The sequence below is a fragment of the Henckelia pumila genome, unplaced genomic scaffold (genome assembly GCF_033568475.1).
Source record: "Henckelia pumila isolate YLH828 unplaced genomic scaffold, ASM3356847v2 CTG_466, whole genome shotgun sequence".
NCBI lineage: Eukaryota > Viridiplantae > Streptophyta > Magnoliopsida > Lamiales > Gesneriaceae > Henckelia > Henckelia pumila.
In genome coordinates, this window is record NW_027331833.1 from 3,526,487 (window position 1) to 3,542,303 (window position 15,817).

At 31.9% G+C, this 15,817-nt stretch overlaps 1 protein-coding gene across 2 annotated transcripts; it reads right to left on the reverse strand.

The window, feature by feature from the left end:
* Positions 1-3,317: 3,317 nt before the first annotated feature.
* LOC140872596 (uncharacterized) lies at positions 3,318-5,626 on the reverse strand. 2 transcript variants are annotated; one of them, XM_073275488.1, is made up of 2 exons: positions 4,972-5,626; positions 3,318-3,651 (listed from the first exon to the last, which is right to left on the reverse strand). In XM_073275488.1, the coding sequence occupies exon 1, from the start codon at positions 5,398-5,400 to the stop codon at positions 5,023-5,025; it is 378 nt and encodes a 125-aa protein (XP_073131589.1). In that variant the 5' UTR covers positions 5,401-5,626; the 3' UTR covers positions 3,318-3,651; positions 4,972-5,022. The 2 variants fall into 2 exon arrangements, with proteins under 2 accessions (XP_073131589.1, XP_073131590.1); XM_073275489.1 differs by lacking the exon at positions 3,318-3,651 and adding an exon at positions 3,758-3,776.
* Positions 5,627-15,817: the final 10,191 nt, after the last annotated feature.

Consider the following 15,817-nt stretch of genomic DNA (forward strand, 5'->3'; position numbering starts at 1 on the left):
TTTTTCGGTATTTCGGTATATACCGTTATACCAAAAAAATTTATCATACCGATATTGATACCGAAAATTTCGGTATACCGTTTTTTTGGTAATTTCGATAATTTTTTCGGTACGATTTTCCGATATTTCGGTATTTCGATATTTTTCCCCACCCCTATCCACATCATAAAAAAAAAACTCGACCATAGTACTTAATTACTTAAAGAACGTATTTGACCCCAAGATTGATGTTTGAAAAGAGATTTCCAGTTTAAGATTTAATTATAATAAAATCTAATCAGCTCAAAAAAATATGGCAAAACTAGAAATGATGTTGGTATAATAATAATAATAATAATAATAATAATAATAATAATAGAGGAAAGTGGTTCTTGCAAATGGTCCATAACTGTACGTAGCAGTCATTAGCAATTGCTTTGTGGCGGAGATGTTAAATGATTGTTGCCACATTTAATTAAAATAATATAAATACAACAAACATCACACTTGCATTTAACTCCACTTACATTTGATTAATTACTATTAGAATGATATATATATATATATATATATATATATATGACTGTCCTTGCACGCTTTCGTGTATACTTACACACTGGTTTAATAAATTTTCATGTGGTGTATTATTTTATGAGGAAAAATTAGCAATTTAGTTTGACATGTTGGTTTATTTTTTGTTTTGATCTTCTATGTTTTCCTGTCATAGAAAATGTATATTATATTAGATTTTTTATTGGATTTCACCATGTGTCGCAATTCCATGTAAGTAAAATTAAAATAAAAAACCAAAAAAAACCTAAATATAAATATAAAAAAAAAAGTGAATTAGTTACCTCAAACAAATCTTCGCCCAGACAAAAATCTAATTGGAGTGGTCAAACCCAAATTATATTCTACCCCTCTTAAATAATAAAATCTAAGAAATTCATGTTAGGTTTTTGTTTTAATACAATTGCCGTCGAGCTAAATGATAGACAATGTATCCACTTTAAAGTCTCGTAGATGACAATTTAGCTACTTAAATGGGAGCTGACTACTTCAATTAGTTTTTTTTTTTTAAGATTTGTTTGAGGTAGATGATTCATGTATTTTGATTTTATATTTTAGGGGTTTTATAGTTAATTTTGCTCACACGAAACCGAAGAATTATACCATGTGATAACTAATAGATGTCAGGTAAGTGATATTTTATGCCAAATAAGCAAAATCCGGTAGTTCTTTCTAGTTTCGATAACATGAAATGAAATCCAAAAAAAAATCCTAGTTATCGTATATTTTCAAAGACATGATAAGATACATGACCAAAATAAAAAACAAATCAACATACATGACCAAATTACTAATTTTTCCTTATTTATGAATATGTAAGATCCCAAATTAAAACAAGAATTATAGGTAGACCGTAGATATAGTCGACATTATAATGCAAAAGTACAAATTTGAATTACCAAATGAACTGAATTAGATAAATAACTATCAGGTTCGGTCTGGAACACATTCAAAAACCGTTTTAACGGTTAAACCGATCATAATCGATCGGACAATTTTTTAAAATAGACCGATTAGATCATCTGTCTGTATAAAACATTCAAATTAAAGCATTAAGTTTACCAATTAATAGTATCAATAAGTTCTAACAAGGTATATGAATTATGATATTCAATATGATTTTCAGGTCTCTAAGTACAAGGAGTTAAATGATAAAACACTGATTAAGTGGTACTCTTGACGCTATATATTTTTTAATAAGTCCGATCGAATAAAAGAGTTGTCTCACAAAATTAACTATTGAGACCGTATCGTATCATATGAGTTTTTGTGATATTTGAAAATGATGAAAAAAAAATGTATTTTTATATTTGAGATTAATAAAGTAAAATTTTGTGTAATATATTCGATGTTATATATATAAAAAAGAACTTGCTTCCTCCGTGCGTCCATGTTCTTCCATGTATTGAAGTGACCCTTTTTTTCCATAATACACGAAGTCGTCTCACCTTTTTGCCTTTGCCAAATGGAAAACCTCTAGGCAGTTTAATTCGATTTTGTTTGATGGATCTCTTGGATACATTGTTTGATTGATTTTCATAAAGTGATATTTTCTTTGAAGTGTCAATTATCGAATGTGTTTCTCACTTAATATTGCAATCATTATAACATAGATAACCACAAGGACATATAACCTCTAAGCCGCATTTATATATTATTATATAAACTAAATATTTTTTTTATGTGTTATGTAAAGATAAAAATTTAGCAGTGTACCAATTGAATTATGTAAGTTTTGGTAAAAGAGATCACAGAGAAGAGCTACACCACTTTTATTGAATTGAACCAACAATTAAACTTTAATGTGTAATTTTCTTTAATAAATATTAGTTGAATTCATAGGTCATTTCAAAAATTGATGGTCTGTGGTCCTTGAAATTAACCATTGTCCATTGCTAACCCACAAAAAGACAAAAATAATATATATAAATATATATATATATATATATAAATTTTTAGCTGCCCAATAAATGATGCTCACTTCGTGCCCAACCATCAAAACTCGGTGCCGTGTTTTAGTGGTACGAAAAATCAAAAACAAAAACAACTAAAACCCGGCACCAGGTTTTAGTGCTAGTATATATATATATATATATACTAAATATCTTTTTATGTGTGTTATGTAAAGATAAAAATTTAGCAGTGTACCAATTGAATTATGAAAGTTTTGGTATAAGAGATAATAGAGAAGAGCTACACCACTTTTATTGAATTGAACCAACAATTAAACTTTAATGTGTAATTTTCTTTAAAAAATATTAGTTGAATTCATAGGTCATTTCAAAAATTGATGGTCTGTGGTCCTTGAAATTCACCATTGTCCATTGCTAACCCACAAAAATATATATATATATATATATATATATATATATATATATATATATATATATATATATATGTGAGCAACCATTAAAACCCAGAATGAATAAAAAATTCATTCACTGTTGGGTATGGGTTTTAGTGGTACAAAAAAAAAACAACTTGGTTGCTCACAAATTTCCCACACCCTAGGGTGCAGGGGATCATTTCTGATATATATAAAATCCTCTAAAAGCAAACATCAATCATAGTGTTAAAATGGTTCACACAATTTAATGCTTTCACTTTCTTTTTTATTCTTCTTTTATTTTTGATGTAACAGCTTGATGAATACATGGCCAAATTGGAGGTTCAGCTAACTCAAAATGGGCATTCTATTTATGTGTTGCAGCTCACCTTCACCAAATGTTCATTAATTGGATTTGCATTTATGGTGTAATAAAAATGCATGCTGCCATTACTGATTACTGTTATGTAATTTATGAACATCAGAGGGAGAAAGTAATAAATTAACCACAAATGCATGCAATGAGAGTTCTTGTCTGTAAAAGAAACCCCCATCTTAAATACATCCATTAAAATTTTGTGTTCTCTTCTGCAAAGCATGGGAAAAGTTGCAATTTAACCAACTTCACTCACCTGCATTCCCAGGATCCATCCACCTTCTCACAAAATAACACACAAAATCACAAAGATATTCTGAAGAATTTAAGGTTGAGATGGCATGCAGATTGCCTTTCCAATGTCTTTCTCATACAGTATTGCGGGTGCCAGAATACGCTCCTGAGAAAGATGGGTATGATCAAGTTTGTCATACCGAAGTATTTTCATGTATACAAAAAATAGTCACCTTAAAACAGTTTAGCCGGATCAAAGAAACTGTTATCTCTAGCATGTAAACAGGCAGCCTGAAGGCAGTGGAAACGCTAATGTATCAGTCTAAATCATGGAAGTTGTTTCGGATATGCCATATGCGTGAAATACTAATATTATTTAGCAGCACCATATATTGATGTTGTAACTTGTAATATAATCTCAAAAACTTTGGCAGGATGTCGGCTCATTTTAAACTTTTATATATTAGATCCACTTGGTTACTCGTGGAGCAGCACAAATGACACATCAGTCGCATACCTTACATCGACAAATTACAAGGATTTCATCAACAAAACATCAAGTTTCAAGATAGGATTAAAGCAAAGGAGGGTTTTGTCGCACAGTCTCATTGGTTAGCCCGCAATCTGCACAAGATCATTTTGTCCCTCATTCAACAATAGCAATACATCTCTTTGTGATCTTTCTTATTCAGTGCTTCCAAGTTCCAAAGCACGATCTTGATATTGCAAGAGCAATAGAAGATAACATAGTAGCCTGGAAGTGAAGCTTAAACCAGCATTCGACTCACAATGACGCCATCATGGTCTATGCTTCGGAAACCGAATCAACAAAGAGGGACCCTGCTAACTACTGCACAAATTTCTGAAACACAGAACCATTCCACACAAAAAATATTTGCTCTTTCACTACCTTAAAACCAAAAATCTTCAGATGGTTCTTTTCCCCTCATGGGTATTCTATTTATCAGAAAATGGCAATAAGACTATGTTGCTTTCAGATGAAATTTATCGAAGGCAATAAACCACTTTATCTCGCCGATAACCATTCCTTAAAAAAAAAAACCATTCCAACCGAATGAATATTACTAAAATTAACTATTTTTCTCTCTGAGAGCATAGTTGAACCCAGTTCTTCAGATCCAAGGGTGGATATTTCAAACATCAAAATGGAAATATATTTAACATTAGGGACACTTTTCTATATGATAGCATTCGTCTTTAGCACCTTATAAATCATAATCTCAGTCTTTTGGCTTAAAAAATGGCACTAAAGCTCTCTTTCCACAACAAACTGAACAGCCAGCAATTCGACAGACAGAAATATGTTTAGACCAATATAAAAATCATACGTACAGAAAAAGAATCTGAATCTTTCGTCACCAAATAAAAAACCATACAAGTAGAAAAAATTATGGATATCCCCTGAATGTCTGAAAAGAATGATCTACTCAGATACAGTAATCAAAAAAACAAATTGAATTCTAACCTCAAATATCACAAAATAGTCCAACACAACGTATTCAGAAAATCCCTGAAATCAAAGAAGTCCAAACAATACAAACACCCCAAGTAGTATGAGCCACACAATGTGAACCAGCAAAAGGGCCTGTCCAGCTGATCCGCCATTGCCAACCTCGCAGACTCCCAATTTCTTGACACGTGCTCCGGCGCAGTGAGCATCGGGGCATCCACACCAATAGGTGACGCCGTCATCCCCGCAGACCGGATCAGCCCGGAAACATTTCACCGGGCAGGAATTTTGGCCCGAATTTGACGGGCAGAGGTCATTTTCCTGTGGATCGGAAGGTAGCTGTTTGATGACATCAGTGTCCGATCGGACGGTGGGAGCGAGAACGGTGGCGACAAGAAGAACGAGGAAGCAAATCGAGAAAGATTTTTCGGTGAACAACTGCATCTCGGCGAGCTTTAAGAGATCAATTAAAGCTCACCGATTGAAAAATATATCCCTTGATTCCCACCTCTCCACTATTACGATGAAAATGGCTTCCGGATTCAGCGGAATTTGATGAGAAATGCAAAATTTTCGATTCTAGGGTTTTGCTTTCATTGATGGGAATGTGATTTGGGCGAAAGCGAGGAATTTCTTGTGGAAGATGTCAACAATGTGCTTATTCCGTTACTTTTCTGCACACCGTTTCAATTCAAAATTTCAAACATCGAGGACTATATAAATTTAATTCGTATTTGAAAACTGGGATTTTTTTGTGTGACTCAAAAAATTTGATTTATGTGGTTATGTATAAAATTTTTAGAATTGAAAGTAATCCAATTCAAAATTATCGTTGGGAATATCACAAAAATTCTCATTAGACCATTTCTTGTGTCGATTCTGTGATATTGATTTCTGACCCGAACCATCTCGTAAAAAATATTATTTTTATGTTGACATGTTACATTTTAAACGTAAATATGGAACGGATAAACTTATTTTTTAATATAGTTATGCAATACTGACTCATAAAAATCCTACTAAGCATTATTAGAACTAGTATCTCGGAGCACGCATTGCGTGCTCGTACAATCATAGTTTTGTTTTTTAATTTATTTTTGTTTTATAAATATTTGTAATTAAATTATAAAATAAATAAAAAAGGGTAAATAAAAATTTGAAAAACAAAAAAAAAACTAATTAAGGGTATTATTGACATATTAAAAAATGTTCACCGAAATTTAGTTATTATTCACATCTCTCCCTTAATTAATAGTATAGATAAAAAAATGATGAATTTGTTTTCTTTAGTTTTGTTAATTTCAAGTTTATACGGACAAACACACACTGTAATCGATCAAAGACTAACTAAATATGTAATCGATAAACATTTGTGTATCTTCTTCCTGGTTATAACTTCTTTAACTAAAAGACTAAGTTAGTCACACACACATGTTTCATACTCTTGTGGGATATATATATATATATATATATATTACCACGTTTACGAATAACTCTATTTTTTATTATTACTCTATTTAGATGAAGATAATTCAAATCAATAGATTTTTTTGTGTATCTGTTGATTAATAACGCATCAATAAATTAAATGCAAAATTATACATTACTTATTTATACATTAGTTATATTTTTATTTATACATTAGTTATATAAAATAGAATGAAATTCAATTACGTTATTATTTAGTGGACTTAAAATACATTAATTAACATGAATTAATATATATATATATATATATAAATATGAAAAGAGCGAATTTGAAGTTTATGGTATTATTTTTTTACACAATAAAAATATATTTGAAATACATATATTGAAATTTTTTCATCCAATCACAATCTAAGACATTTATTTATAATAATGATTTAGGCCTCCAAAATATCAATTATGGGACACCAACACATCTCTAATTTAAGTAGGTCTCTTGTGAGATGGTCTGATTCGTGAGACGGGTCGACTTTGACTATATTTACAATAAAAATTAATACTTTTGACATAATAAGCAATACTTTTTCATGTATAACCCAAATACAAGATCCATCTCACAAAATTGATCTGTGAAACCGTCTTGCAAGAGTTTTCGAGAATTTAGAAATAGGCATTTCCATTCATTCATATACACATTCTCTATTCAACGTCTCATATTTTAGTGAAACATTTAGCTTCTCGAGATGTACATTTAATTTTTGTATAAAACGACAGAAACATCACTTCAGAAACTATATTTAAAAAAACGCCCATTGAGCGTCGAATCACCAATAGAAATTGATGGTATGTTTTAAAGAAAATGTGACTTCGATACATTTCGATATTATTATTAACATATAAATTAAGAATTATTTCTCTTCGATCAAATCGGGTTTTGGATAAACGAAAGGGGATATAGTTCAACCGTTCAAGTTTGTTTTTGAGCGAAAAGTCTTGTAGATCAAGTTAACGTGACATTGATTTGCCAGTCGGATGCTTGTATTTCGGCTCCACAAGTTAGGTTTAGCAGCTAAGCCAATTAAGAGTTTTTTTTTTGTTTGTTTGTCTTTTTTTCATTTCCTAATATTTTAGTCAATTAATCATTTGAAATTATTATGTTATAACTAAAACACAACAGAAGATATTCCAGAAGCAATGCAAACGAATAAACAGAAAAGGAAACTTGAAACCAATAAACAATCGAAATCAAGAACACACGGGATTACTTGGTTCGAATTATGAATTAATCATACATCCAAGGATTTGGGAACATCCCATTATGAATTCACTATAACTCAATCAATATCCAATCGTTACAATCCCCATTCTATCTCAACTCATGAATTAACAGAGAACAAAGAACAATATACTTGGAATACATAAGAATCAGATCTTGAAGTCCATAGCTCAGCCGTAAGCTAACTTTGAAGATAATTCTAATTTCCAGATAAGCAACGCTCGTTTTCTGGGGATACGATTCTTCAAGATAGAGAGGTTTTCTGTTTCTTGAGTTAAATCTCGATCTCAGTTCCATCAAGCCCTTAAAACCACTTAACGGCCAAAGTAACTAACCTAATGACCAATCATAGCCACTGGATCAAGCTTATCCTCAAAGACTGATCTTGACCGTCCATTGCAACTAATTGCAAAGTCAACTTAAAGTCTTCACATATTATAACAACAAGAGTTTGTTGTGTTACTTGTGTAGGCTTATGCTAACTATTTTCCTTGACCTCTTCCACATTTTATTAATAAAAGAAAAAAAAACATGGATAGTTGATTAGTTTTATTAGGTGGAAAGAGTCTTGTGATAGATAATTAACCCATCCACCAATTATTCTTATTTGTATAACATTGGAAATCGTAGTCACTGTCTTTCGTTATGTATTTGATGATTCTCAAGATTACATAGTGCATGAAGTATTAAATTGGTTAATCGAGAGACTAACAATTTAATAAGTTAGAATATCCAGAATTGAACCTCCTCTACAGACGTCCGTATATGATATAAGATTTCGTTACTTAGTTATAACAAACTCATTAAAAATAATAATAACTAAAATAAAAATTGGGCAACTTCTCTTGTCAATATCAAAATTAATGTTCATATGAAAAAAGATGAGCGTAAAATGTCTAAGATTTTCCATATTTTACGCTACACAATTGGTCCAATGAGGATAAATATTCTTTCAAAAAAAATGAGGATAAATATAAAAGCCCAAGTCCCAACTCTAGGTTTGCCATTAAACCATTAAATCGTTATGAGTTATGACCCAACCCCCTTAAATATTAATTTGTTATTTTGAGATATCTGAGACTGACGAATGAATATAATACACATGTATAAACTGGGGGTGATATTGATTTATATATTACTCGCACTCCAATTAATGTATAAAATTTATTACAAAAGGGAGTATAAAATAGCATAGCTGGTAAAGGATATTTTTATTTAAGTTACATAAATCAAGTAATTATTAAATATTTTTTTTTTCTAAAATGAATGAGATATCGATTTTGGGAAAACGACAGACATTTCACTCCCAGTTTGAACCAAAATGTGATCGGGCGATCGGCTACTATCCATCGATAAGATTTAGGTAGTGTTTGAGAGAGCTTTTAGTAAATATTTTTCAGTTTTTTCTTAAATTTTTTTTATAAAATTTCAAAATTTTGTTAAGAAAAAACTGAGAAGTGCTTCCTAGAAACTCTTTCAAACCGCTGCCTTAAGAAGTATTTGAAGTAGGGGTATCAAAACTCAACACAACCCATCAACCCGACATGACCCAACTCGAAAAATATCAGGTTAGGGTTGGGGATTTTGGGTTTGGGTTGAATCGGGTTGACCCGAAATCTAACCCGAAAAAAGTAATCGGGTTTGGGTTGGGTTAGGGTCAACCCGAGTTGACCCGAAATGACCCAAAACTTTTAATTATTATTATTATTTTATATAAAATTAAAATAAATTTACTATATTTTTATACGTTATATGTTTGAAAAAAATTATTATATATTGATATAATATATTTTCTTCATTTAATGTTTATTTTGTATAATTTTTATTTTTTAAAATATTTTTTTTATTTTTTGTAATAAGTATACTTTAAATTTTCTATAACTAAAAGTTCAAATTTAAATTACATATAAGGTTAGATTGTTATTATGTGATTAAATTAAATATTATTATTATTATTGTGTGTTTTTAATTTTTATTTAATAATTTTTTTTAAAATAAAAAAATAAAATCGGGTTAGTTCGGGTTGATCGGGTCAGTCGGGTTAGTTGGGTTCGGGTTCGGGTTGAGCATTTTCGGGTTGAAAAATTTTTAAAAATTATTTTTGTCAACCTGACCCGAACCCACCCGATCCACCCGAATTGACACCCCAAATTTGAAGAAACTTCTAGTTTGGTGAAAATGTCGTGGGGGTATTTGTAAATACTAGTTCTTCTTCAATTTCTGTAATTTTTAACAAAAAATTAGTAGCAATATTATGATGATTTTTAGCTTCTGATTTTTTTGTTAATTTTTTTAAATTATAATTTGACATTTGTATCTTTAAAATTTATCATATCCCGTAATTGTCCTCAATTATTTTTATAATATTTTTTTCTTAGATTTACACTTTTTAAATAATTTTTTTAAAGCTATTATAAATATTTGTATATGAATTTCAGGAGTTTTGAATGAAATTCAAATTTGATTACAAAATTTTATTTTTTAAAAACAAAATTGCATTTTTTTATAATTTTAATTTCCATAATTTTTTAACGTATTTTATGCATTAATAAAAAAATTTTAAATATATAATTTAAATGTTTTGTTAATATTATATAAATTTTCAAACACACTTACCTATTATAAAAAGATAAATTAATTGTAATATAAAATTAATAGAATAAGAATATTGTTGTCAAACTAAAAATTAAGTTTGAAAACAATTAATTATAATATGAAATTAATATTATATAAATTTTCAAACCCAAATTTTAGCTCGTATTAGTTTTGGACTTTTATTTCAAACTATCACTGCTTTTGTTTCTCACCTGCTTCATTATATATATCTAAAAAAATCATCTCAAAATAATTAACTAGAAAATTCATTCAAAACATTTTCTTGAACATATATGGAGTCCATTTAAAATTTTAAAACTAGCTAGTTTCTAGAAAATTGTTGGTCACTACTTCCCTTAATATTCCATAATCTTTTGTTGCAAGAACAAAACTATAATTATGAATACATAGTTTATCCACGAGCATCAAGAATTATGATTAGATTATGGTTATACAGAAAATTAATAATATAAACAAAAAAAAGAGGTAAATAAGTGATCCACAAGTCCAACGAAAATCCCTCTTAGAACAAGAAACAACATATAGCCTCCAACGGTAATAACTACCTTCCAAAACAAGGCCTCCCACTTTCCAAAGAACATGCCAACCCACAAACTGCCTCTCATCTTCCCCTATATAAACTCTTCCCTCTCCTCTTTCAAGATTCAGCCTCAATATTGGAAAACAAAGGACAAAAACACAAAAGTGCATTTAAAGTAAGCAAAGCTTTTTGTGCACCACCATCCCTCTTTGCTCGCTTAGCTCTAACGTCCCACCGAACCCGATAATAATCATGGGAGGCTGCGCGAGCAAACCTAAGGACTTGGATACCAAGGAGGCAACCGCCCCAGTTGAAGCCCCTGCCCCTGTCGAGACCCCGGCCGTCGTTGTCCCAGAAGCCGAGGCTGTTCCAGAGGTGAGAGCATTCTTAATCTAGTTAGCTACCTAGATCCTTTAATTTTTAGAGTATTTGAGGTAAATTTTGTGAAGGAAAAGCTGAGAAGTGCTTCTTAAAAGCTCTTCCAAAAACTGAACATGTCTAGTTTCTTATTTTGCCTTGCAATAATGGAGCCAAGATTTGCTCTTGGATGGAAGCTAGAATTGATCTAAATCCAGCTCCAAACACATTTGTACATTGTGTATCATAATATCATTCGAATGCTCAAGAAATCACCACCTCTGCAGTCTGCTCACCACATAGACACAAAATATCATATTCTATGATTACCCTTTTTTTTAAAAAAATAAATTTCTGACTCTTTAGTCATTGTGTTTTTTTCGTCGATTTATGTAGGAGAACAAAGATGGAGATGAGAAAAAGGAAGAACCTTTGGTAGATCTATCTGAACCAGCTCCAGAAGCGCCCAAGGAGGAGACAACAACCACCGAGGATGTCGCCGCCGAGGAAAAGAAAGAGGAAGCAACAACTGAGGAAGCTGCCCCAAAATCTGAGAACTGAAGAAATGAAGTACCAGTAGTTAAAACTTAAATATATCGATTAAAGAATAAATAATAATAAAAACAATGTGTCTTAGGAATGATTCTGTATTGTATTATTTATTATTCAGGTGAAATAAATTCATTGAGGCTCAAGGAATAAATCTGTATTGACACAAGAATTATCTTAGTTAATCTATATTCATTTTGCAAAATAATTAAAATATGTGTTTCTATTATAGCTTCTTGGGCTTTCTTTTGGAACCATGGATGCTTTCAATAACATAGGTTGCTATCGTTCTCCTACCAATGTGCTCTATTTAGAGCATCAAGATCATAGTATATAGTAAGAAATTAGTCAAAAAAAATTATGCAAGGAGCGACACAAACGACGATTGACATCTGAGAATGACTTGAATAGCTGGTTCCATACGATCATATATATATATCACATTGTTTTTTAATTGTGTGCACGCCCTCTGTTGTTTTATAAGTTGTTGGAAGTATCGATGTAGTTGCGTCTAGATCGCATCGTGTGAAATCTGCTGGATAATCAAGAAAATGTGTGGAGATGATCATATGAATTACTTATTCTATATATGATCCTCTTGGAGGTTATATCAATCAAAGTTCAAGCAGCGCATATATATGTTACAATATCCTATAATGAAATATTAAACTAATATAGAGTGACTTATAAACTCATAGGGACAATGTTAGGTTATGAATCCAAGAGGTGTCCATCTCAAAAGGCTTGCCTATTGGTTTGTGTGACATCATGGCTTTATAAGCCTATCTTTATTAGTTTAATTAATATTTTAATGTAGGATATTGTAACATTTTCGACCCATTCAGAAGCTGACATTCGCGACGAGCCGACGACCTACTCTAGATAGCTTTCACTCATCTTTTAGTATTCGATGCATGCATCTATACACCTTAATCAAACCTAATAGTTTTTTAATTATCAACACTGATCAGATGGTAGCCCTTTTTCTAGGTCACCTTGGTAGCCCTTTTCTAATTCGCTCTTTACGTTACACCGACTCTCAACAAGAGCACCAAATGCATGCATCCATACACCTTAATCATGTAGTAAATCGACTTCGGCTTTAAGTAGTTAAAAGGACAGAGCATGTTTAAAGTGTTAAAACAAGATTAAGAGGTTTTAATATGATAAAACCAAGTGAAGAATCGACTCCAGGATGTCCGAAAAGGTTCTGTAAGACAATTTGTGCTCAGGAAGTTTGAAAGCACCGAACTGGTTGGGATAGAGTTCGGAATATTTGAAGGTTGGATCGGAAACACCGAAGAGTTCATTGTTGGGTTCGGATGCAAAAGATGAGTTGGAAAGTCCGAACTCAAGATCGGACCTTCCGAAGAGTTAGGCCATATGTACTAATGAGGTGTCAAGAGAGTACGGACGCGTGGATGATTGGAACGTCTGAAGTAATGATCGGAATTTCTGAAGATGTTCAGTGATGTTTGAACCTACTGAACTCGAGATCAGAGCTTCCGAAGACAGGTGTCCAGATACATGGCATACATGCAGGTTCGATCGTGCTCAATCAATATGGGCCGAGATCTCATAATTTAGTATGTGTTTGAGTGTGTGGTTTTTAGATTCAGTATATTTCTAAGGATTCTAGTCGTCTTCTTGAGGGTCGGGCGATATCGAGATGCTACGGGGCTTTTAGCGGAGCTGTGCTTGGGTCAGCACCTTCGACATCAGCGGGCTGATGATGGATGCAGGAATAAGTCTATAGTCTTAGTAGCTATTGGGTGTAGTTATTAGTATATTTAAGGCTTTTAGATAAGTTATGACAGGATCGGGTTTTGGAGGAAAATACACAAGTTTAAAAAAAAAATTGAGCTATAATAGCTCGGTTCTTGAAATATTGAGCACCGATGAATTAAATCAATTTTGGTTTTCAAACCAAGCGGAAGACACTCAAAATAATTCTTCGTAGAAACTGATTAAATATTTTGTAAATCATTGAAAAGATATGCAAGTTGAAAGTCTAAAAAACAGCTTGGTTGAAATATTTTATCAAACACTTTGAATGCAATATTTTGGTATATGAAGAAGACATAAAATGCTTCAACAATGCATCTTAAAAACAGTAACAAAAATAAAGTAAATGCAATAATAAATAGATACAAATTTTTTTATGGATGTTCGGAGATTTCAATACTCCTATCTCACCCCTCCTTCTTCTTTGGAAGGATATCACTAGAATACTTTGACTATTACAACTCTTTGCAACAGCCCACTCCAGTTTAGGACTTACTCACTGCCTAAACAAAGACTTCTAGCACACTCGATTGTAAACCGCAACCTCACAATTCGCATAATATTTAACGTCTCTTATGTCAAGACTACGAACACAATCTTTAACGTCTTTGTGTTAAGACTCACTCAACTAATCCTTGAAATTCATCTCTCTTGTATATGTTTGAGTGATTGTGTGTGAGGATTAATTTATCCCTTTACAGTGCATGTATCTCTCAAATATATTCTCACACATTGGGCGCTTGATCTCATTCTACCTAATTTCTTCAAGTAGACTACCCATGCGTTTAAATCTCATTCAAAAGCTTATATTTGATCTTCAAGATCATGTATTCATAGGCTCCAAGAATGATATAGCCGTTAGACACAGAAATAGAGTCGTTGAAGATTTATGTACTGTTTTTGGAGCAAAACTGATCTTGGAGCTCAACTGAACTCCGATGCGAAACTGATCTTGGAGCTCAACTGAAGTTTGGTGCTAAACTAGTGCAAAACTGAAACTGAAGTATCGTATAGGTTTGGGTACTGTAGCAGTTGAGCAAACTTCGGTTTGGTAGCAGTTAAGCAATCTAAAGTTTAGTAGCAGTTGAGCAAGCTAAATTGAATTGCAAAACTGGATGCAGTTTGGCATGATTCGTTGATATCTGGACAAAGTGATGCACACAAAAGTTGTAGCTCTTTGTCTTGTATTTCCAAAGCATTAAGAATCACTAAATTTGGATTTCATAAGAGAGATTTAAGCTCAAAATACCAGATCTTCTCCAAAATAGTTGAGCACAAAAACAGTCGAGTGAATATGATTTAGTTGAGTGTTATATCTCTTGATTCGTTGATTTTTGGCCAAAGCGATAAACATGAAAGTTGTATCTGTTTCTCTTACTTTACATAGAATCAAGTATCACTCAATTTCAAGTTTATATGAAAGAGATATGCTCAAAATACGAGACTGTTCCAGAAATTCTGCTATGCAGAATTTCTGTTCTGAACTAGAAAATTCAATGCAGATTAGCAGCTTTTTATGCTCCGATTAAGACTTCAAATTGTGAATATGTTTTGTAGATCATTGACTTAGATTTCTAACGCATGCTGAATTGTTCCATTTGGATAAGAGAGCTGCAAGATATGTCCAAAATAACAGAACTGCTCGAGGTAAACTGCTTTAGTTTTCTTGCTCGACTGATCAAATTCATTTTGGTCTTGAGACGTCAGTTTGATCTAGATAACATCCGTTTTTTATCAACTAACGTGAAATACGATATGTTCCAAATTGAGTTTTCTATGCTTTCATCTTAGCGGCTAATCATGTTCATCATTGAGCCGTGAGGTATCATCGAAAAACTAAAGCTCATCATAAGTTCAGCTTGGCTAAATTTCAGTTTTGGCTTCCATCTTGAATTTAACAACTTCACAATAGATTAAATATGTTATTAACACAATAACAAGTTTTTTATCATCGAAATCAAGATTTCTTATGTTTCACAACCCAACAAGTTATAATGATACAATATTCACTTGACTTGTAGGCTTGTATTGTAGACAGTTGGGTTCAGCTAGACCAATAGTTGAGGTACTTAAGTAGAGAGTGAGATAGCCAGCTGAGTATTCATGTTTATGTGTTGCATTATTATCTGACATTCACTTGACTTGTAGGCTTGGATTGTAGACATTTGGGTTCAACTAGACCAGTAGTTGAGGTACTTAAGTAGAGAGTGAGATAGCCAGCTGAGTATGCATGTTTATGTGTTTCATTATTATCTGAAATATGATGCATGATTATATTTCTCATGATTTTGTATGCGGCATTGACATACCATGTTTAGCTCTTTATCATT